This window comes from Dendrobates tinctorius, unplaced genomic scaffold, assembly GCF_039654945.1.
Source record: "Dendrobates tinctorius isolate UK_male_01 unplaced genomic scaffold, ASM3965494v1 ptg000226l, whole genome shotgun sequence".
Lineage (NCBI taxonomy): Eukaryota > Metazoa > Chordata > Amphibia > Anura > Dendrobatidae > Dendrobates > Dendrobates tinctorius.
Window position 1 is genome coordinate 2,054,871 of NW_027361893.1, and position 23,738 is coordinate 2,078,608.

Here is a 23,738-nt window from a genome sequence, read left to right on the forward strand (position 1 = left end):
TCATGCTTAGGATGGCGTCGTCTGCGCTTACCAGCCGTGTGCATTCCTCAAAACACTGAAGGACTGTACAGAGGTCTTTCAGCTTCGACCACTGCACACCTGTCAACTCCATGTCTGCTCTCAAAGTGCCTGGCCGTGTATCCTCCCACAAATGCATTATTGCCTGCCTCTGTTCGCACAGCCGCTCAACCATGTGCAGAGTGGAGTTCCACCTTGTTGCAATGTCGATAATGAGGCGGTGGTTGGGAAGGTGGAGCAATCGCTGCAGCTTCTGCATACGAATGGAGTGTACAGGTAACCGGCGGATGTGCGCTCACAGTCTTTGCACCTTCTGGAGCAGGGCTGTTAACTCCGGATAATTGTTGAGGAAGCACTGCACCACCAGGTTCAAGGTGTGAGCCAAGCAAGGTATGTGGCTGAGTTTTAAAAGGGCTATGGCTGCCACAAAATTACGGCCGTTATCACTAACTACCTTGCCTGCCTCAAGATGTATACTGCCCAGCCATGACTCAGTTTGTCGCTGAAAGTACTCGGCCAGCAACTCCACGGTGTGTCTGTCGCCCAAACACATCTGCAACACAGCCTGCTGACGCTTTCCACTAGCTGCTCGATAGGGGGACACCTCGTGTGCAACAGTGGCAGCTGCAGATGGAGTGCTCGTATGACTGCGCTCTGTGGACGAGCTTTCGCTTCTGGAGGAGGAGGAGGAGGGTCGAACGCCTACAGCCAACTGTTTCCTATACCGTGGGATAGGCAGCACTGTCCCACCACCGCTGTCCCCTGTGGACCCTGCATCCACCACATTAACCCAGTGCACAGTGATGGACACGTAACGGCCCTGGCCATGCTGACTGGACCATGCATCTGTTGTGAGGTGCACCTTTCCACTCACTGACTGCTTGAGTGCATGGACAATGCGGTCTTTCACATGATGGTGGAGGGCTGGGATGGCTTTGTGAGAGAAGTGGCGACTGGGTAGGTCATAGCGTGGTACTGCATAGGCCATGAGTTCGTGGAAAGCTGCGCTTTCCACCAACCGATAGGGCATCATCTCTAACGAGATTAGTTTGGCAATGTGGGCGTTCAAACCCAGTGTACGCGGATGAGAGACTGAGTACTTTCTTGACCTACTCATAGTCTCTGGAAGGGTGAGCTGGACTTGAGAACTGCATATGGTGGAACTAGCGGTGGACAGGGCGGACTGAGAGAGGGTTGATGATGGTGATGGAGTTGGTGTTCTTTCTGATGGCCTAGATTCAGTCTTTCGTTGATATAACAGTGGGATTCCCTGACTGCTTTGGCCTTGCAACGACACCTCAACATTTGCTGCTGTGCTAACCGGTGGGCTTACAGTGGGGGAAACAATGTAGCGTTGCTGACTACCTTCTTTGTGATCAGTTGCACATGTGGTACTTGAGGTTTGGTGTTGTGTCTACGCTTGCAAGTGCATGCTGGTTAAATGTCTAAGCATGCAACTGGTATTCAAATTTTTCAGATTTTCCCTGGGCTAAAGGTCTTTGCGCACTTCTTACAGATAACCTTGGCCTGATCATGAGGATTTTGTTCAAAAAAGTGCCACACTGCACTCTTCCTACTTTGGAAGACATTTAGCGGCCTAGCACGCTGTGCTTTTTTGACCATCTGGACAAGCTGTCCAGCAACTCTTTTGATTTTTGGAACCTGTCTTTGGAGTGCTCCAGGCCTGCCAGATAACAGCTGTTGCGATGTCGATGTCTGCTGTGGATGCTCCTCCTCCTCATCTGAGCTATTGGAAGCAGCACCCTCTTCCCCCAATGGATGCCAATCTGGGTCAACAACTGGGTCATCCATCACCTCCTCTTCAATGTCATGTGCACCTTCCTCTGTGTCACCGTGTATGGTGGTATAGTATGCGGGAAGGGGCACCTGAGTCTCATCAGGGTCAGAATCTGGCTCATTACACTGCGAGGACAATGTAGTGCTCTGAGTGAATGTACCAGCAGAATCATCTGTCAGTGGCTGTGCATCAGTGCACTCCATGTCAGATTCATCTTGGCCTGGGTAATTCACCGTTTCACTTGATAACCCAGGCATGGTATGTGAAAACAGCTCCATGGAGTAATCAGTTGTATGGCCTGCGTCATCCTTCAATCTTGGTTGGGGTGAAGGACACAAGGAAAGGTGTGGTTCATGAACATGAGCCTCCAATGAGGACTCAGTGCTTTTATTTTTTTACAACTTCAGAAGAGGAGGCGATAGAGCTGGAGGATGAGTCAGCAATGTAAGCCAAAACTTTTTCCTGATGCTCTGGCTTTAAAAGCGGTTTGCCAACTCCTAGAAAACTAAGCCTTCGAGGCCTTGTGTAGCCAGACGATGACACAGGTTCAACACCTCCTGCATTCGGTCCTATTTTGCTTTTGCCACTACCATCAGATCCACCACCAACACCATCATTACCAGCTGGCAACCCCCGCCCAATTCCACGGCCTCTTCCACCAGCCTTCCTCATTTTTGGTAAAAATGTACACAAAATCCCACAAACTATATAGTAATGTAAAACAAGGTGTATATATCACAGGGGAGATGTAGAATTTCTGAACACACTTGTGGACACTGTGGGATTGTGTGGGGCCCAGTGAATATCACACCGCTATGTCACAGTCTCAATGTCGCAGGTGTGAAAAATGTCACTATAGGACAGGGGAGATGTAGAATTTCTGAACACACTTGTGGACACTGTTGGATTGTGTGAGGCCCAGTGAATATCACACCGCTATGTCACAGGCAGAAATTGGCTAGTGTATGACAAACTACAAGGTGTATATAGAATTGGGCAGAATAGGAATCTCCCTAGAGTGTAGGTCTGTAAGAACGGAACATGTCCTCGACTTATTCTTACAGAGTCACACACAGCTTCACTGTGGCCGTGATAACAGCCGTTACACGGTACTGTGTGAGGAGCGTACACCGCTGTATGGTGTGAAAAAATGCACGCTCAGTACCTCACCAGGACAAAAAAAAAAAAATTTGGATTGCTTTTAAAAAAGCAGTTGGCAGAGCAGTGGGAAAACAGCAATGCAGCTATAAGGCAGCCAAACAACCAACACAGCTGATCCAGCAAAATATAGCCTCAACTTGCACTGCACACACAGTGACTGGTGTGTTGTACAGGCAAAATCGCTAGCAGCAGAAGCAGTTTTTGGTGTCTTCTTCCCTGCCTAACGCTCTCCCTACAGAATCAGCAGCAGCTCTCCCTATTCTGAGATCAGCATGAGTAACATGGCGGTCGGCGTGCACGCCCTTTCATACCCCCTGTGACGCCCCCCAAAGCAAGCCAATCACTTGCATGCCCTTCTCAAAGATGGTGGTGACCCCTGCCTATGTCATCACGTTGCCCACAGTGTCCGTGGATCCTGATTGGCTGAAAAAGGGTGGAAAACAAACTTTTGAAATGCGACTTTGGCGCTAAAGTCGCCGAGCTCGTGGCCGACCTCACCCTAGGGTCGGGTTTCGTTTCATGAAACCCGACTTTACCAAAAGTTGGTGACTTTTGAAATTTTTCGACCCGTTTCGCTCAACTCTAGTTGTAAGGTCCCTGTACCTGTGCTCCCTTAACCTGATCCTGTCCATCATTCTTGCCCTATTTGAACCTGATCATGTGCATCCTTCTGTAACCAACTCCTCACCCCATCCTGCATCTACCACAATCTGATCTGTCTTGTGTGCACCTATACCGCTACCTTCACCAGTGCAGTCTAAACCTGGACCTATGTGATCCTGTACCCGAGTCCGTCCTGTGTTCCTGAACACCAAATAAAATTATTAAATAGACATTATAATTGTGATCATGCTACAGTGCAGGCGGCACCACCGGCACTTGCTTGCTGAATGTGAATTAATTTTTTTTTTCAAAACATATTATATTCAGTATGTAAAATAGAGGGCAGGTCCCTGAGGGATCAGTGACCTGTCATAAGCCATACAGATGAATATGTAAGTAGAGCAGCACATACAGAGCCCCGCTCACAATCCGACCACAGCCCCGCCCCAGAGCACGAGAATCTCATGACCTGAAAATTGCAAATAAAGATTAAACAACCACAAGACAGATTTCATCACCGGTTATTAATGTAATCAGTATAACAGCACCGACCTGACACTGTCTGTAGGGTTACTGTGCACAATCCTGCTCACAGGTTCCCTTTGAATCATGTTAATTCCCTTCCCTTATCTCAGGCCAAGTTGGATTACACGAAACTGTAATAAACAAATCAGAATGGCCGTATATCCGAACACGTCATGTTGTCATGCGCATACTCATGAATATGTCTGTGACTTCCTGTAAATGTAGCCAGTAAAATAGGCATTTCTCCAATGTCCACCACGTTGCCATAATTGACAATCGCATTTCTTATATTAACGTGTTCATCCACTCTATGTTTTTCTTACTTCAGCTGTATGGACAGAACACGCTCACTTTCCACCTTGGCATACATATCAAATAAATTGATGAAAACGTTGCCTACATTGTTATCTGGTAGGCATAGAAGTCCATAGCTTATATTTTTTACCAGCTGAAGAGCCCGGCGCTGCCCGGGCATAGTAACTGTTAGTTATAGCAAATTATAATAATCCTCCATCCCATAGGCCCGTGCCCATACACCCAACATACATATCCTCCATCCCATAGTCGAGTGCCAATATACCCATCACACATCCTCCATCCCATAGTCCCATGCCCATATACCTATCATACATATCCGCCATCCCATAGTCCCGTGCCCATATACCCATCACACTTCCTCCATCCCATAGTCAACCATTATGACATCATAATGAGCGGCGGGGCTTTCAAGCTATGATGACATCAGCGTTGCCATGGCAACCATTATGACATCATAATGAGGGGCGGGGCTTGATACACACACACTTTTTCCCCATTATGTAGATAGGGGCAAAATTGTTTGGTGAATTGGAACGCCCGGGGTTAAAATTTCGCCTCTCAACATAGCCTAGGACGCTCTCGGGGTCCAGACGTGTGACTGTGCCAAATTTTGTGGCTGTAGCTGCAACGGTGCGGATGCCAATCCCGGACATACACACATACATACACACACTTGAGCTTTATTTATTAGATTGTGTATATATATCCAAATAGTTGGGCCGAAATTAAATGGCACTTCCAATCCAGTACAACATCCAATGAGGCATGAGAAGTTTAAGCCATAAAATACATAGCCTTTATTGATATGAAACATCCAAAACATAAAAAAGATTTAAAAGGAGACATATGTCCAATATATACTTACAAGCTTCATATGTAAACATACTATGATGTAACAAACAGGCACTATAAAGAAGCATGGGGCATATATACAAGTGCTGAGCAATATAACAGTAAAATACCCGTGCAGAAATAATTACCTGCTCAGCAGTTAGAGTTAAAACAGTGCTTTATATATACTCTGCATTGATGGCCAAAATAGTGAGAGCACTTGAAGTATCACTAAAGTTTCCCACAAAAAATTTTATGATAATCAATAAAAATACACTAGAGTCTACACAAGCATCACCTTTACGCCCCCCCCCCGAAACGAAGCTAGTGCGAAACGCGCATCGGGGACTAATGCTTTGCAAGGTTGTATGCTTTTCATCTACATGCACTCTATTGTCAGCTGCCGTTCCTATCATATGTGTATTGGCGATGTTCACTAGTAGGGTCATTGCTGACTGCACTATTTGCCATTTTGTGCTATACCTAGGTCACATGAGTTAGATCAGGGCTATACAGTTAGGTCCATATATATATTTGGACAGAGACAACATTTTTTTCTAATTTTGGTTCTAGACATTACCACAATGAATTTTAAACAAAACAATTCAGATGCAGTTGAAGTTCAGACTTTCAGCTTTCATTTGAGGGTATCCACATTAAAATTGGATGAAGGGTTTAGGAGTTTCAGCTCCTTAACATGTGCCACCCTGTTTTTAAAGGGACCAAAAGTAATTGGACAGATTAAATAATTGTAAATAAAATGTTCATTTGTAGTACTTGGTTGAAAACCCTTTGTTGGCAATGACTGCCTGAAGTCTGGAACTCATGGACATCACCAGACGCTGTGTTTCCTCCTTTTTGAGGCTCTGCCAGGCCTTCACTGCGGTGGTTTTTAGTTGCTGTTTGTTTGTGGGCCTTTCTGTCTGAAGTTTAGTCTTTAACAAGTGAAATGCATGCTCAATTGGGTTGAGATCAGGTGACTGACTTGGCCATTCAAGAATATTCCACTTCTTTGCTTTAATAAACTCCTGGGTTGCTTTGGCTTTATGTTTTGGGTCATTGTCCATCTGTAGTATGAAACGACGACCAATCAGTTTGGCTGCATTTGGCTGGATCTGAGCACACAGTATGGCTCTGAATACCTCAGAATTCATTCGGCTGCTTCTGTCCTGTGTCACATCATCAATAAACACTAGTGACCCAGTGCCACTGGCAGCCATGCATGCCCAAGCCGTCACACTGCCTCAGCCGTGTTTTACAGATGATGTGGTATGCTTTGGATCATGAGCTGTACCACGCCTTCGCCATACTTTTCTCGTTCCATCATTCTGGTAGAGGTTGATCTTGATTTCATCTGTCCAAAGAATGTTCTTCCAGAACTGTGCTGGCCTTTTTTAGATGTTTTTTAGCAAAGTCCAGTCTAGCCTTTTTATTCTTGATGCCTATGAGTGGCTTGCACCGTGCAGTGAACCCTCTGTATTTACTTTCATGCAGTCTTCTCTTTATGGTAGATTTGGATATTGATACGCCTACCTCCTGGAGAGTGTTGTTCACTTGGTTGGCTGTTGTGAAGGGGTTTCTCTTCACCATGGAGATTCTGCGATCATCCACCACTGTTGTCTTCCGTGGGCGCCCAGGTCTTTTTGCATGGATGAGTTCATCAGTGCTTTCTTTCTCAGGATGTACCAAACTGTAGATTTTGCCACTCCTAGTGTTGTAGCAATTTCTCGGATGGGTTTTTTTCTGTTTTTGCAGCTTAAGGATGGCTTGTTTCACCTGCATGGAGAGCTCCTTTGACCGCTGTGTCCTTCACAGCAAAATCTTCCAAATGCAAGCACCACACCTCAAATCAACTCCAGGCCTTTTATCTGCTTAATTGAGAATGACATAACGAAGGGATTGCCCACACCTGTCCATGAAATAGCCTTGGAGTCAATTGTCCAATTACTTTTGGTCCCTTTAAAAACAGGGTGGCACATGTTAAGGAGCAGAAACTCCTCAACCCTTCATCCAATTTTAATGTGGATACCCTCAAATGCAAGCTGAAAGTCTGAACTTCAACTGCATCTGAATTGTTTTGTTTAAAATTCATTGTGGTAATGTCTAGAACCAAAATTAGAAAAATGTTGTCTCTGTCCAAATATATATATATGGACCTAACTGTATATCCAGACACTTTACTGGTTTATATACAATCATACTAGCCCTGTGTAAGATTCATTTTGTCATCTACATGTTATATATATATTTTCTCTATGTGAGCACTGCTTTACATGTGTAGACTCTAGTGTATTTTTGTTGATTATCATACAAATTTTTGTGGGAAACTTTGATACTTCAAGTGCTCTCATTATTTTGGCCATCAATGCAGAGTATATATAAGGCACTGTTTTAACTCTAAGGCTATGTGCACACGGTGCGGATTCTGCTGCAGATCCGCAGCGTTTCTGGCCCTGCGGGTCCGCAGCTGCTTTATATGCGTTGTACAGCATCATTGTTTTTTATGGTAAACTGAAAAACACTGTGCACATGCTGTGAATTTTTCCGCATAGATTTGCTGCGAGTTCTAGTCTGCAGCATGTCAATTCTTTGTGCAGAATCCGCTGCGGTTTCACACCTTCTCCATTGTAGAGGTGTGAAACCTCAGGGCTAAACCGCAGGTCCTTTTTTCAGCTGCGGAGTTTTCCAAATCCGCGCGGGAAAAATCCGCAGCTCAAAAAATTACGTGTGCACATAGCCTATCTGCTGAGCAGGTCATTATTTCTACACAGGTATTTTACTGTTATATTGTTCAGCACTTGCATATCTGCCCTATGCTCCTTTATAGTCTCTGTCTGTCACATCATAGCATATTTACATATGAACCTTGTAAGTGTATATTGGACATATATCTCCTTTTAAATCTTTTTTTATGTTTTGGATGTTTCATATCAATAAAGGCTGTTTTAGGACCCCTACTCATCTGAATCTATACACTTGGTCTGGGGCAACTCATAAAGTCCCACAGATTCCAGTACCACCTTTATGCTGATGACACTCAGATCTACCTCTCTGGCCCAGACGTCACCTCTCTGCTGTCCAGAATCCCAGAGTGTCTATCAGCCATATCCTCCTTCTCCTCTCGCTTCCTCAAGCTCAATGTGGACAAATCTGAACTCATCATCTTTCCTCCATCTCACAGATCTTCCTTACCCGACCTAGCTATAACAATTAATGACATCACACTTTCCCCAGTACCGGAAGTCCGCTGCCTTGTAGTAACCTTTGACTCTGCCCTGTCCTTCAAACCGCACATCCAAGCTCTTTCTACCTCCTGTCGCCTCCAGCTCAAAAATATTTCCAGAATCTGTCCTTTCCTCAACCCTCAATCTACTAAAATGCTTGTGCATGCCTTCATTATCTCCCGCCTCGACTACTGCAACATCCTTTTCTGTGGTCTCCCTGCTAACACCCTCGCACCTCTCCAGTCCATTGTTAACTCTGCTGCCCAACTAATTCATCTCTCTCCTCGCTACTCCTCCGCTTCTCCCCTCTGTAAATCTCTTCACTGGCTCCCATTCCCTCAGCGTATCCAGTTCAAATTGCTAATACTGACCTACAAGGCCATCTTTAACCTGTCTCCCTCATATGTCTCTGAACTAATCTCCCGATACCTTCCTTCACGTATTCTCCGGTCCTCCCAAGACCTCCTTCTCTCCTCCACACTTATTCGCTCCTCACGCAACCGCCTCCAAGACTTCTCCCGAACTGCCCCTATTCTCTGGAATTCTTTGCCCCAACAAGTCCGACTATCAACCACATTTGCATCCTTCAGACGGAACCTGAAAACCCACCTCTTCAAGAAAGCCTACAGCCAGCATTGACCCCCGCTACCTCCTTCTCTCTCACCGCTACCGGTGATATCACCTCAACCAACACCGGAACTGCTGAAACCCACCAACCTACTGTCTCCTTCCCCACCATCCTGTAGCATGTAAGCCCGAAAAGGCAGGGTCCTCTCCCCTCGGTATCAGTCTGTGATTGTTAGTTTGTTTACTGTAAGTGATATCTGTAATTTGTATGTAACCCCTTCTCATGTACAGCACCATGGAATCAATGGTGCTATATAAATAAATAATAATAATGCCCCATTGGATGTTATATTTTTTATTGGTTGGCCTAGCAGTGTTGGGATCAGCCTGCTTTAGATTATAGTGATAGCCATCTTGGACATTCCACAATATTATCGGATATTGCAGAGCATCATATGATCTATGTGTTTCTAAGTTGAAGATTTTTCCCTTTGTTGCTGAATAATTATATCTCGGCTTAGAAAGTCCCGTCCAACCATTACAATAGCTCCTTCATTAACACTGGGAGAAGTAAATCTCCTTTTGTGCTCCCCAACCTGTGACTTGTCTGCTCTTATTACAGCCTGGTATTCTGCACTTGGCATTCTTTCTAAGGCCGCTCTACAAAGGGTTACTAACTGATTGTGTTGATGGGAAAAGTCTTTGCAAATTCAAATCAATGTCTTTTGTGTCTCAGGTATAACTTCACAATGTCGATCAGCTCGCATCTGTTCATCTCCCAAACAGTAAACTTGTAAAAGTGGGTCTTGATTCGCTACAGGAAGCATCAGACCTATTTTGTGATATATTTAGCCCTGGACTTCAAAAGTTGCCATGAATCCTTCTTCAAGTCCAGTTGTCTTTATTTTACGCTACATACTGTACAATAATAAATCTCCTCATATGTTTCCCTTATTATCTCCAGTAATTGTATTATTACACAGGATTTTTATGATGTGACCTCGGCTCATCTTCTCATTCAGGTCTCTACAATATCGGATCCTCTCAGTGAAGATCTTCTACATAAGAGAATTTTCCTGATTTACCCATCAAGGATGGATATGGACAGAGACAAGATGGCGGAGAGGATATTACACCTCACCCTAGAGATCCTCTTCCGTCTTACTGGAGAGGTGAGAGATTCTGATGACGTCACATTACATCATTCTTATCTATGGGAATAACAGATGGACAGAACTGGAGACGTGAGGACTCTGGAAATGTCTGTAGTGAGATTTATTAATGTGTCTCTCCATAACCAGGATTACACAGTGGTGAAGAAGACCTCTAGTGAGCGCTGTCAGGACCCTGTGTCTGAGGGATGGGGAAGACCCCTGAGCCCAATCACAGGGCCTCCACCTCACTCCCTGATACATGAGGACATCAATGGCCAGAAGATCCTAGAACTCACCTACAAGATGATTGAGCTGCTGACTGGAGAGGTGACACTGCTGGGAATGCTGGGACATTATACAGTAACACTATGAAGGAATCGGGGGGATGACGGTATCATTGTATGTGTCAGGTTCCTATAAGGTATCAAGATGTCGCTGTTTATTTTTCCATCGAGGAGTGGGAGTATTTAGAAGGACACAAAGATCTGTACAAAGATGTCATGATGGAGGTTCCCCAGCCCCTCACATCACCAGGTAATAGACAGGACTAAATACACACGGCCTATAATTATCTGTATGTAAAGAATGATTTCAGTCCCTGTATGTGTTTCCTCCAGATCTATCCAGTAAGAGGACAACACGAGAGAGATGTCCCCGTCCTCTTCTTCCAGAGGACTGTAAACAAGAAGATCCCAATGTTCCTCAGGATCATCAGGTAGATGGAGAGAAGGTGTCATGAGATCTCCCCTGTGATGTGTAGACGGCTGTGAAGGTCTTGTGCTCAGTCTTGTTTTATCCACCAGTATTATATGTTTTATACTTGTGTAATGAGAGCGGTGGAGATGGCAGGATTAGAGCTGATCATAGATGTGACTTCTCCATCTGTCTGTGACTTTTATAATATTTGTTTCAGGGTGAAGATCTGACCCATATTAATGCTACAGAGACATATGTAAGAGATGATGAGCAGTGTGAAGAGGAGATTCCTACATATGACTACCCAGGTGAGTAGTAATGATGAACACATTTTTTCCGAAAACGATCGCCAGGCATAAATTTGGCACAAATATGGAACATTCGGATTCGTGATCGTAAACGTGAGCAAAATTTGATAAGATATAAAAAAAATTGGAAACATTTGATGAAAAAGTGCAGGAAAATGTGTGTGTTGCCACAAAAGTATTTTCAGCTCTTTTGTAACCATAATGGTGGTGTATCATGAGCGTGGGGCACGTGTTTGATGAGGACAGCGGGTTTGCAGAGCTCAGAGGCGCGGCGTGCTTGTAAACAGTCATTTTTTTTTTTTTTTCTCCTAACTTTCTGTGCACATTGTGGCTAACCAATCATGGCGCAGGAAACATCCACAATGTCCTGACATGTTGTGTCATTAGCTGCTGAAATCACATGTCCCTCTGCATATCAACAGCGGCCATCTTGTTTTAGCGCCATTTTGACACTGTAAGGCTGGTTTCACATTAGCGTTTTTAGCGCAGCGCATCGTGCACGTCCATGCGCCCCTATGTTTAACATGGGGGGCGCATGGTCTAGCGTTTGCACGCGTTCGTATGGATGCGTTTTTTTGTAGTGTGTGCCTAGGCACACCGGACGCAACCTGTTGCATTTTTGGTCCGTCCAACCTGTGTCAAAAAAACGCTTGCGCACGCTTGTGCACACGGAATGCAACAAAATAACACATTACAGTCGCCTGTGTTTAAAATCACATGCGTTTTAAGAGTTAACATGGCTAGAAACTGGTTGAAACGCATGCGCCTAAAAAAAGCAAACGCATGCAAAACGCATGATGCATTTTTTGCATGCGTTTCTTTCTATTGAGCACGAAGCGCAGCGCTAAAAAACGCTAATGTGACAGTAGCCTAACAGCGCAGAGCGGCTGCTCCTGATGCCGGCACTGTTAGCAGCTAGTTTTTAGCTATTTAGCTAGGCAGTTTTTCCTTACTCAGCTAGTTTAGCTATGTAGTGTCCTGTATGGCTGTAAAATCGACCTTCCAGCAATATTTATTAGAGCGTCCATGACAGCACCACCTGAGAGAGGGGATCCGCCCTTCAGGAACAGCAAACCTACAGATACAAAAGGGCGGCACCTCTCCCACGCATCAGTTGGCTTCCTGTTCCTGGAGGACAGGATTCCCTACAGATCGTCCATCTTCGATCATCAGAATTCCCAGGCTGGCTGACAGACCCAGGTAGCGGGGGGGTCTCCTACCTTTTCTCAGTACGGGATCCCTGGAAGCGCCACGGTGGGTCCGGGCAGGCCTCCACGATGGTGTGCAGAGCGGGGTCCGGAGGATGGCGTCTCCAGAGCCAGCGCCCGTAAGTATCTTCTCCCCCCCAAGGCCCCCCCCCGGTCCATCCTGGTCATCCTAGTGCGGGTTGTCCTGCGGTCCGGGCCTCCGCCTGGCACCGGCCGGCGTGGCGTTCACGGAGCTGTGGTCGTGCCGGGTCGGGCCATGGCGCACGCCACGGTCCTCCGGCGCGTCGCCGCGCGTTCATTTGAGAGCCAGAAGTGAAGTGGCCGGGGATGCCAGGCTGGAAGAGGGATGCCAGCCGGTTTTTCTCCTGTGTGCGCCGCCGGGTCGCGGCGGCGCGAGTGCGAGCATGGCGGGGGTGGGGCACAGTGGGGGAGACCAGGAGACGCCCCGAATGGGGGGGTGCGCACCTGGCCACAGTCCTGCTGACCAGGATTTCCAGGGGAGGGCTACAAAAAAGGCCACAGAGAAGCTGCCCATACAAAGGGCGAATATTCTTCAGAGGCCTCTGCCTCTTCTTCGGCATCGTCTTCGGATGAAGACTCCAACCGGTTTTGCTTCGCCCTAGATCAAATGGACAAATTGGTCAAATCAGTAAGGTCCACCATTGGGGTAGCTGACATGAAGCCAGAGCTTTCAGCTCAGGACCTGATGTTCGGTGGCCTAGACCCAAGGAAACGCAAATCTTTCCCACTAAATGACAAAATGCAAAACTTGATAAATAAGCGAATGGAAGAAGCCAGAGAAAAGGGGATCCCTACCACCAGACTTCAAATGGAAATATCCCATCGAGGACCCCTTGGTGAACAGATGGGATAAAGCCCCAAAACTGGATGCAGCGGTGGCTAAAGCCTCCAAAAAGTCCTCCATTCCCTTTGATGACATGGTCTCTTTAAAGATCCGCTGGATAAGAAAGCGGACTCATTTCTGAAAGGGACTTGGGAAATATCAGCTGGCACCCTAAGCGGTTGCTGCTACCTGCATAGCCAGATCCACGATGGTCTGACTGGACCAGCTTGAATCCCAATTAGCAGACAGAGCCTCGAGAGAATCCATCATTAAGACCCTGCCAATGACACAGAATGCTGCAGCCTTTCTAGCCGATGCTTGGGCAGATTCAGCAAGGATGGCGATCAGGGCCACAGGACTGTCAAATGCAGCACGAAGGGCTCTATGGTTGAAATGTTGGCCAGGGGACGTCTAGGCCAGATCCCGTCTCTGCTCCATTCCTTGTGAAGGAGAATATCTGTTCTGCCCAATTCTGGATTAACGTTTGGAAAAAGCGGAGGACGATGAAAAGACATTTCCCAGTCTGCTGACCCCTTCTTACAGACGTCCCTTCACCAGGAAAAGATAATTTCGTAGAAGGTTGTCTGGAGATCGAGGCAAATGGGATGAAAAAAGGAGAGGTACAGGATTTATGTTTGGAGGAAGCGGTCGCCAGGAAGGAGCATCTCGTGAAGCTAAGAAGCCACCCCAATGACTAGCTGCTCCAGTAGGAGGTAGGCTAGCTGCCTTCTACCCGGCCTGGTCCCTAATTTCCAATAGCAAATGGATCCTGGGGTTGATAAAGCTCAAGTAAGGATCTCTTAGGAAATGATAAACCAAACAAGTGAACATATATCTAATATATAAAGCTCTAAGTAAGTATGTATGTGTGTATGTCCGGGATAGGCATCCGCACCGTCGCAGCTACAGCCACAAAATTAGGCACAGTCACAACTCTGGACCCCAAGAGCGTCCTAACCTATGTTGTGAGGTGAAATTTTAACCCCGCGCGTTCCAATTCACCAAACAATTTTGCCCCTATCTACATACTGGGGAAAAAGTGTGTGCGCGTCAAGCCCCGGCCCTCATTATGATGTCACAGTGGTTGCCATGGCAACGCTGATGTCATCATAGGTTGCAAGCCCCGCCGCTGATTATGATGTCATAATGGTTGACTATGGAATGGAGGATGTGTGATAGGTATACGGGCACGGGACTATGGGATGGCGGATATGTATGATGGGTATATGGGCACGGGACTATGGGATGGCGGATATGTATATGGGCACGGGACTATGGGATGGAGGATGTGTGATGGGTATATGGGCACGGGACTATGGGATGGCGAATATGTATGATGGGTATATGGGCATGGGACTATGGGATGGAGGATGTGTGATGGGTATATGGGAACTCTACTATGGGATGGAGGATATGTATGATGGGTATATGGGCACGGGACTATGGGATGGAGGATAATTATAATTTGCTATAACTTTGTTCCAAATCACCAAACAATTCTGCCCCTATCTACATAATGGGGAAAAAGTGTGTATCAAGCCCCACCCCTCATTATGATGTCATAATGGTTGCCATGGCGACGCTGATGTCGTCATAGGTTGCAAGCCTCGCTGCTCACTATGATGTCATAATGGTTGACTATGGGATGGAGGATGTGTATGATGGGTATATGGGCACTGGACTATGGGATGGAGGATGTGTATGATGGGTATATGGGTATGGGACTATGGGATGGAGGATATGTATGATGGGTATATGGGCATGGGACTATGGGATGGAGGATGTGTGATGGGTATATGGGCACGGGACTATGGGATGGAGGATATGTATGATGGGTATATGGGCACTCGACTATGGGATGGAGGATATGTATGATGGGTATATGGGCATGGGACTATGAGATGAAGGATGTGTGATGGGTATATGGGCACTTGACTATGGGATGGCGAATATGTATGATGGGTATATGGGCACTCGACTATGGGATGGAGGATGTGTGATGGGTATATGGGCACGGGACTATGGGATGGAGGATAATTATAATTTGCTATAACTAACCACAGTTAGTTACTATGCCCGGGCAGCTCTTCAGCTAGTTTCCCTATAAAATTCAAATTTATTAATCTCAATTTAAAAAACACACCAACCCAGTGAAAAACTGGTGTATAAAAATACCATAGGATAAAAACCCTAGCCTAGAGGATACCCTACAATAGAACTAAGCTTTATTCCTGCCTAGCCGTGGAGGTTGGCATCCTAGTAGTGTAGGGAAGGTGACCTGACGGACGGACTGACTGGTCAGATTTCAAAGGGGTTTGCACTTGTCAGGCAGGATGTCAGTTATGACAGAAGGGAAAACAGCTAGGAAAGTGTAGGTGACGTGCAGTACCTGGAATTGACATTAGAGGGCAGGGAGGAGTGTGAGCATAGGACTTGACATCTGCTTAGGGCTAAGAAACCGTTGGTCATGGGGGGCGGAGTTACAGGGAACCGAGAAAGCTATAAATTTGACAGGAGGGTTCCAGAAGATTCCAGTCCCCAGGGGGAGCTCAAGTGACAAGAAGACTGTGACAGTTGGTGCACTGTGAGGAAAACCTAACTAGGGGACTGAGGAGAAAGGGAAGTCAAGGGGGGTGGTCCTGACACGAAGTACCGCATTATAGACGAGGCTCCGGGTGTAGGACACCGTACTTGGAACGACGTATGACCAGTAAAATTACTGTTGGTGTACAGGCCTACGGCAGCCACAGTGACGGAGCTGTCAGAGCGTCACAGAGTGAAAAGGGATGGTACGTATATATACGTCCCTGTTGAAAGTACGCTGTCTCAATGTGTTCTGTAACCCGAGAGCTGTGAAGAGAATCGCGGTGTGTTGTGGGACCGTCAGGCGGACGGTGAAAGAAAGAATAAACTTGGACCTGTTGCACCCGAAACGTGCCTCCATCTTGTGTCTGTACGTCACTGCACAGTATACAGAGGGACCACCCCCCAGCCCGGCCCACCGACCCTACAGTAGGACGACTTTTAGCGCCCCCACTCAACGTATGCTTTCCCTCACTCCCCTATTTCACCCTAGCAAGAAAGGTGGGAAAACAATGTCAAAAAAGGGTAGAGCTGAAGTAAGCCTTGAAACTAGATGGGTACCCAATAGGTATAGCATAAACCAAAGTACATGACCATTTTCGTTTCCCCGTAGATGGTACGGTTCATCAGGAGGTTGTACTCAAGTGGATGCTGGCTGCCATAGTAGATGATGACGTGCCGCAGTCCCACACATGGTGAACTTAAATAACCACCGTCATTTAGTTGGCCCCGATAAGCTCCGCCCACCCTATCGCGGTTACACATTATGCTGCAGACAGATGTCTCACCTCCCCCCATAAACGAGCGCTGCTTTTTTCTCCTTCACTTCCGGTCACTCGTACTGCCACGCTCAGATCAGCGTGGCTCGGGTGTCCAGGAAGTACCCTGTGCTCCCAGATAATGGGAGCGTATGTCACATCCGCCCACTCCACCGGAAATGCCCTGCGCTCCAGACAGTGGAACGCAAACAGCGCTCACTTCCTCATTGCGATCTCATACCAACAATAGAAACGGATCACATGATTTAATCCAAATAATAGGAGATCTCAAAAGCGCTCACAAGACGCAAAATCAATATTACACCTTCTTGGGGGATAAAGCAGCAGCTTAATGTATCATATATATTAATATATCATAGAAAAATCAAACAAAGCAAGAAACACATTTGCATTAATCCAATAAAAAGGCCATAATAGGGGCATGTACAAAACATGCATGTAGCATGCGGCCTACATCACATATATCCTATCACGTTGTGGACTCCATTGAAACACAAAAGGTATATATTTTCTCAAATGAAGCATGCATAAGAGAGGCATGGAGAGAGGGATTGCATCCTAAATATCCATTCAGCCTCACGTTTTAATATTAATCTGTCCAAATCTCCTCCTCTCGTTTTAGGCTTCACAAGCTTCACCACAGTGAAAGTTATCTCCGATAAGCGGCCTACATGAGTCTCATTAATATGGCGGGCTAGTGGTGTATCTCTCCTGTAACATAGTAACACAGTTTTGAAGGCTGAAGGAAGACCTTATGTCCATCTAGTTCAGCCTATTTTTAGTGCAGCTGTTCTGCATTGTTGATCCTGGGGAAGGAAAAAAAAACCCCACAGAGTAGAAGCCAATTTTCTCCATAGGAAAAAAAATTCCTTCCCCTAAGCTGGCTCAACCATCTACCTATAATATTCTGTTATTCGTAACCTTCTATACTGATACTCACAAGAAAAGCATCCATTCCTTTCTTAAATTCATTCAGTGAGTTGGCATCACCACTTCCTCAGGAAGAGAATTCCAGAGCCTCACTGCTCTTACCGTGAAGAACCCTCTTCTATGCTGGTGCAGGAATTGTCTTTCCTCCAAACAAAGAGAATGCCCCCTTGTTCTTGTCACAGTCCTTGGTACAAACAGTTCATTGGAGAGATCTCTGTATTGCCCTCTGCTATACTTGTACATATATATTAAGTCTCCCCTAAGTCTTCTCTTTTCTAGAGTAAATAGACCTAATTTTGATAACCTTTCTGGGTATTGTAGTGAACCAACTCCATTTATCATTTTAGTAGCCCGCCTTTGAACCCTTTCAAGTTCAGTAATGTCTTTCTTGAGCACCGGCGTCCAAAATTGCACACAATACTCCAAGTGTGGTTTGACGAGTGATTTGTACAGAGGGAGAATTATGTTTTCATCTCGTGTCCCCAGACCTCTTCTAATGCATCCCATGACCCTATTTGCTTTGGTGGCAGCTGCCTGACACTGGGCACTCCAATTTAGCTTCTTATTGACTAAGATGCCTAAGTCTTTTTCCATGTCTGATTTCCCCAGCAGTTTCCCATTTAGTAAGTAATTGTAGCATCTGTTTTCCCTTCACCCATGACAGCACCACATGAGAGAGGGATCCGCCCCGCCAGGACAGGAACCTACTGAAACATAAGGGGCGGCACCTCTCCCCCGCTTCAGTTGGGTTCCTGTCCTGGAAAGGAATCCCTCTGACAGCGGCGGCGCCTGTCAGGATGAAAGACCCAGGGCCGTCCCGGCGTTTAAATTGCAGGGCTTACTTACCTGCGACGCCGGCCGTCGGCAGCTGGTAGCGCAGTCCCCGGGGTGTTGCCTGATCCGGGTCCCGGGTTCGTGCGGGCACGTCCTGATGTCCTCCCTTCGGAGGTTCCTCCACGTGCTGCCCTCCCCCTGCGCGCGCGCCCGTCCTTCGTCTGCTTGCAGGGGAAGCCGGGGGAGGAGATCGGCGTCCGACGTCAGCGGCGCAGAGGATTCTGGGAGCGCGACCGCTGACGTCATCGGGACGCGACGATCATGGCGCCGGGCGCGACGCCGGCCAGGATAAGCGGCTGGGGGGGGAGGGGTAATGAGGGGCACTCACTTTAAAGAAGGAGCAGAAGCGGCTGCAGGGGTGACAATGGCGTCTCAGGAGGATCGCTCACCGTCCCCATTGTCTCTGCCCCCTTCACAAGCTTCGGGTCGCAAGAGCCGCTCGAGCGGCAAAAGCAGTAGCCGTCCAAGTCACCGATCGAGGGATTCCTCGAGGTCAAAAGATCGCAGAACGCACGCTCCTTCGCAGCCCCAGAGCCCGGTATCGGTCTTTCCTGGGTGGTGAGTGATCTCCGTGAAAGTAGACAATGTTGTAATAGGGCTTCCTATGTCTTTTCCTTTTTTAGGGAGGCAAAAAAGCTACATGCAAAAAGAAAAATAAAGTATGTGCCATATGCCACAGCCCTTTAGCAAAGGACTACCAAAAGGACTTATGTGTCAGCTGTATCCAGCGGACTATGGCTGAAGAGGCACCGAGCCTGGCAACAAATCTCAGATCAATAATTAAGTCGGAGGTACAGGGCTCACTTAAAAAATTATTAAAAAAGAAAAGTAAGAGTAGGAAAGCCTCCCCGAATTCCTCGTCAGGCTCCTCCTCTTCGGAGTACCAAGTTGAGCGCGGGTCATCTTCATCCTCAGACAGTGATACGGGGGGCAGACCTTGCTTTCCCGTGGAAGATACGGACGCCCTCCTTAAAGCCATCAGGTCCACTATGGGCCTACAGGAGGAGAAAGTAGAGAGATCACTGGAGGATGTGATGTTTGGCGGCCTACAAGAAAGGAAAAAGCGTACCTTCCCGGTCAATGACAAAATTCAGGCCCTAATCGAGAGAGTGGAAGAAACCGGAGAAGTCAGGTAGCCTTCCCTCCTCTTCAAAGCGAAGATACCCCTTTGAGGCTAAGGACACGGACATCTGGGACAAAGTCCCAAAGATTGACGCCGCAGTGTCTAGGTCTTCCAAGAAGTCGGCCCTGCCCCTGGAGGATTCAGGGGTTTTGAGAGATCCCTTGGATAAAAAAGCGGACTCATACCTAAGGCACACTTGGGAGGCAGCGGCAGGGGGTCTGAAACCAGCAATAGCCGGCACCTGCACAGCCCGGTCATTAATGGTCTGGTTGCAACAACTGGAAGAAAAATTGGTCTCCAAAATGCCAAGGGAGAAAATTTTAGGTGAAATGTACCTACTACACGGAGCTGCCGCCTTCTTGGCGGACACCTCCGCCGACTCGATGAGGTTAACAGCAAGAGCAGCGGGGCTGTCGAACGCCGCAAGACGGGCGTTATGGCTCAAAGGCTGCCCTGGGGACATTCAATCTAAGGCAAAATTATGCTCATTACCATGTGATGGGCAGTTCTTGTTTGGAAAAGACCTGGATGACATCCTAGAAAAAGCCTGTGACAAAAAGAAGGGCTTCCCCAGGTTCATGGGTGATCAAAGGAGACCGCCCTTTCGGAGGGGAAGGTTCAATCGAGGCCGTCCCCCGGGAGAACGGAAAAGGTGGGACGACAAGAGGAAGAAAGAACCAGGGTTTATGTTTGGGGGAAATACCTCAACCGCCAAAAAATCCCCGCAATGACACCAGCCCTCCTGTGGGGGGAAGATTGAGGCTCTTTTCCCAAGAATGGGAGAAAATATCGGCCAACAATTGGATCCTAAAAATTATAAAGAATGGCCTAAAAATCCCCTTCTTCCAGTATCCAAGAGCTTCATTTGTGGTGACCCCCGTCAGGAAGGAACCAGGAGAGCAATCAGCCTTAGAAACAGAAATCTTAGGGCTATTGGAGAAACAAGTTCTGGTAGAGGTCCCGGAAGATCAAGAAAGAAGGGGGTTCTATTCTCCCCTCTTCCTAATAAAAAAACCCGACCTTTCCTTCAGAACGATAATAAATCTCAGGCGCCTCAATCAATGGATCAAGAACCAAACATTCAAAATGGAATCAGTGACTTCGGCCATGAAGCTATTACACCACAACTGCTTCATGGCCGTAATCGATTTGAAGGATGCCTATTACCATATCCCGATACAACAAGAGTACCAAAAATACCTGAGGGTAGCCCTATACATCCAGGGCGACCTCAGGCATTTTCAATTCACAGCTTTTCCGTTTGGCATCTCCATAGCGCCAAGGATTTTTACAAAAGTAATAGCGGAAATGACAGCTTTCCTTCGAATCCACAATGTGATTATGGTGCCTTACTTGGACGATTTTCTGGTCATTGGCAATTCAGAACATCACTGCGCACATCAGGTAGAGAAGATAACAGAGACCCTGCAAAGACTGGGTTGGATGGTAAACTTAAAAAAATCAAAACTTCAACCCCTAAGGAAACAAACGTTTCTAGGTTTCGTCTTGGACTCCGACCGTCAAGTTTGTCTCTTGCCAGAGAAAAAACTAGAGAAGGTGAGAGAAATGACCCTTACGGCAATACAGCATCCTCACATGACCCTAAGAAGGGCAATGTCCCTGTTGGGCACGCTAACAGCCTGTATCCCAGCGGTCAACTGGGCACAGTATCATACCCGACAACTGCAGGCGGAAATCTTGTCAGCCCAGAGACGATTGAAAGGGCGTTTAGAAGGGAAGCTGGAACTTTCCGAAAGGGTGAAAGACTCTCTCACTTGGTGGCTAGACGATACAAATTTAACGGAGGGAATTTTGTGGCACAGGCCCGTGTCCGATGTAATATTGACGGACGCAAGCTCCTCGGGATGGGGGGCACACCTGAGAGAACATATGGCCCAAGGGTCCTGGGGTCACATAGAGCAGAAAGCTTCCTCCAACTTAAGAGAGTTGAGAGCGATAAACAGGGCCCTAGAGGCATTCATTCCCAGGTTACAGGGTCAAAACGTCCGAATTATGTCAGACAACAGGGTGGCAGTGGCGTATGTCAACCACCAGGGAGGGACAAGGTCAAACTCCCTAATGGACGAAGCCAAAAGAATCTTCCTCAAAGCAGAACAACACCTAGCCTCCCTGACAGCCCTGCATATCAAAGGGACAGAAAATGTTCAAGCCGACTTTTTAAGCCACAACAAGTTAAAACAGGGAGAGTGGGCCTTGAATCGTGTAATATTCCAGAAGATAGTACAGTTATGGGGACAGCCAGTAATCGACCTCTTTGCCACCAAAAGCAACCGGCAAGTGAGAAGGTTCTGCTCATTAAACCCAGGGGAAAACCCGTGGGCAGTGGACGCTCTACAAATCCCGTGGCTGTTCAAGCTGAGCTATGCCTTTCCCCCAGTAGCGTTAATCCCGGCAGTAGTAAAAAGATAAGAGACGAGCAAGCCAGAGTAATCCTCATAGCCCCGTTCTGGCCGAAAAGACCGTGGCTTTTCTCTACTACAAATGATGTCTCTCTCGGACCCGTGGGTACTGCCAGAGATTCCAGATTTGTTAGCTCAGGGGTCGATATTCCACAAACAAGTCAAGGGGCTCCATCTGACGGCGTGGAATTTGAGAGGTCACTTTTGAGAGATAAAGGGTTTTCCCCGGGGTTGGTAACTACTCTAATGAAAAGTAGGAAACCAATAACAACCAACATATATGGCAGAACGTGGAAAAAATTCCTACAATTCCTGGGAAAACCGTTAGGTCAAGAACCCCCAATCGAGTCCATCTTGGAGTTCTTGCAGGCAGGCCTACAGCTAGGCCTGGCGGTTAATACCCTCAAAGTGCAGGTTTCAGCACTGGGTGCATTATACAATTGCAATATAGCGGCAAACAGATGGGTAGCCAGGTTTATAAAATCTTGCCACAGATCTAGGCCAGTTTCCTTACCAAAAATAGCTCCATGGGATCTAAATCTGGTGCTGGAAGCCCTCACGAAAGAGCCGTTTGAACCCATACAGCAGATTTCAACTAAAAATCTCACTCTAAAAACCATCATTTTGGTAGCTCTAACGTCGGCACGTAGAGTTAGTGACTTACAGGCCCTTTCAGTCAACCCACCATATACCCAGATATACCAGGATAGGGTGGTTATGAGAACAGACCCTGCTTACTTGCCGAAAGTAGTAACTAACTTTCACCGAAACCCAGAGATTGTCCTCCCTTCCTTTTGCGAGAATCCGAAAAACCCAGGGGAGGAAAAGTTTCATAGCCTAGATGTTAAAAGAACCCTAGTAGAGTACATGTCTATAACCAGCCAGTGGAGGAGGTCCCAGTCCCTATTTGTAGCCTTCCAGGGTGCTAGGAAAGGTTATGGAGTGTCAAAGGGGACTATTGCCCGATGGATTAGGGAGGCCATTAGTGTAGCCTATTCAGCTAGTGGCGTCCCGGTTCCTGACGGCATCAAGGCTCATTCCACCAGAGCCGTGGCGACCTCCTGGGCTGAGAAAGCAGAGGTATCAATAGAGCAAATTTGTAAGGCCGCTACCTGGGCCTCACCCTCAACTTTCTTTAGACACTATAGACTAAATCTGTCCTCCTCTGCTGACTTGACCTTTGGTAGAAGGGTGCTGCAAGCGGTGGGGTGGTCCCTCCCTAAGGTGTTCGAAGTCTCCAGAATCTCTCATGTGGTGCTGTCATGGGTGAAGGGAAAACCACCATGGTTACTTACCGGTAGCCGGTTTTTCCGGAACCCATGACAGCACCCGTACATTCCCCCCCTTTTTCACCGTTTGGGTGTGCACAATAGTCGGGTGTATTTGTGTGATGTGGTGTTGGATAAAAATGTAACTAACCGGGGAGTCCTCTCAAATGCTCTGTAATCCAACTGAAGCGGGGGAGAGGTGCCGCCCCTTATGTTTCAGTAGGTTCCTGTCCTGGCGGGGCGGATCCCTCTCTCATGTGGTGCTGTCATGGGTTCCGGAAAAACCGGCTACCGGTAAGTAACCAAGGTGGTTTCTCCTTCCCATGTGCATAACCTTATCTGTGTTAAACCTCATTTGCCATTTTTCAGCCCAATTCTCCAATTTACTCAAATCTGTCTGTAGTTGCAAACTGTCCTCCTTTGTGTTAACTACCTTACATAGTTTTGTATCATCTGCAAATACAGATATTTTACTGTGTAAGCCATCCACTAGATCATTAATAAATATATTAAATAGTAGGGGGCCCAATACAGAACCCTGTGGTA

At 47.0% G+C, this 23,738-nt stretch overlaps 1 protein-coding gene across 1 annotated transcript in view; it reads left to right on the forward strand.

Annotated features, from left to right (window-relative positions):
- The window catches only part of LOC141059300 (uncharacterized), a 370,224-nt gene that overhangs the window by 8,415 nt on the left and 338,071 nt on the right, over nucleotides 1-23,738 (forward strand). The window contains exons 2-3 of the mRNA XM_073555628.1: nucleotides 10,068-10,217; nucleotides 10,347-10,526. Coding sequence (XP_073411729.1) covers nucleotides 10,068-10,217; nucleotides 10,347-10,526 — 330 coding nt within the window. The remainder of the gene's footprint in view (nucleotides 1-10,067; nucleotides 10,218-10,346; nucleotides 10,527-23,738) is intronic.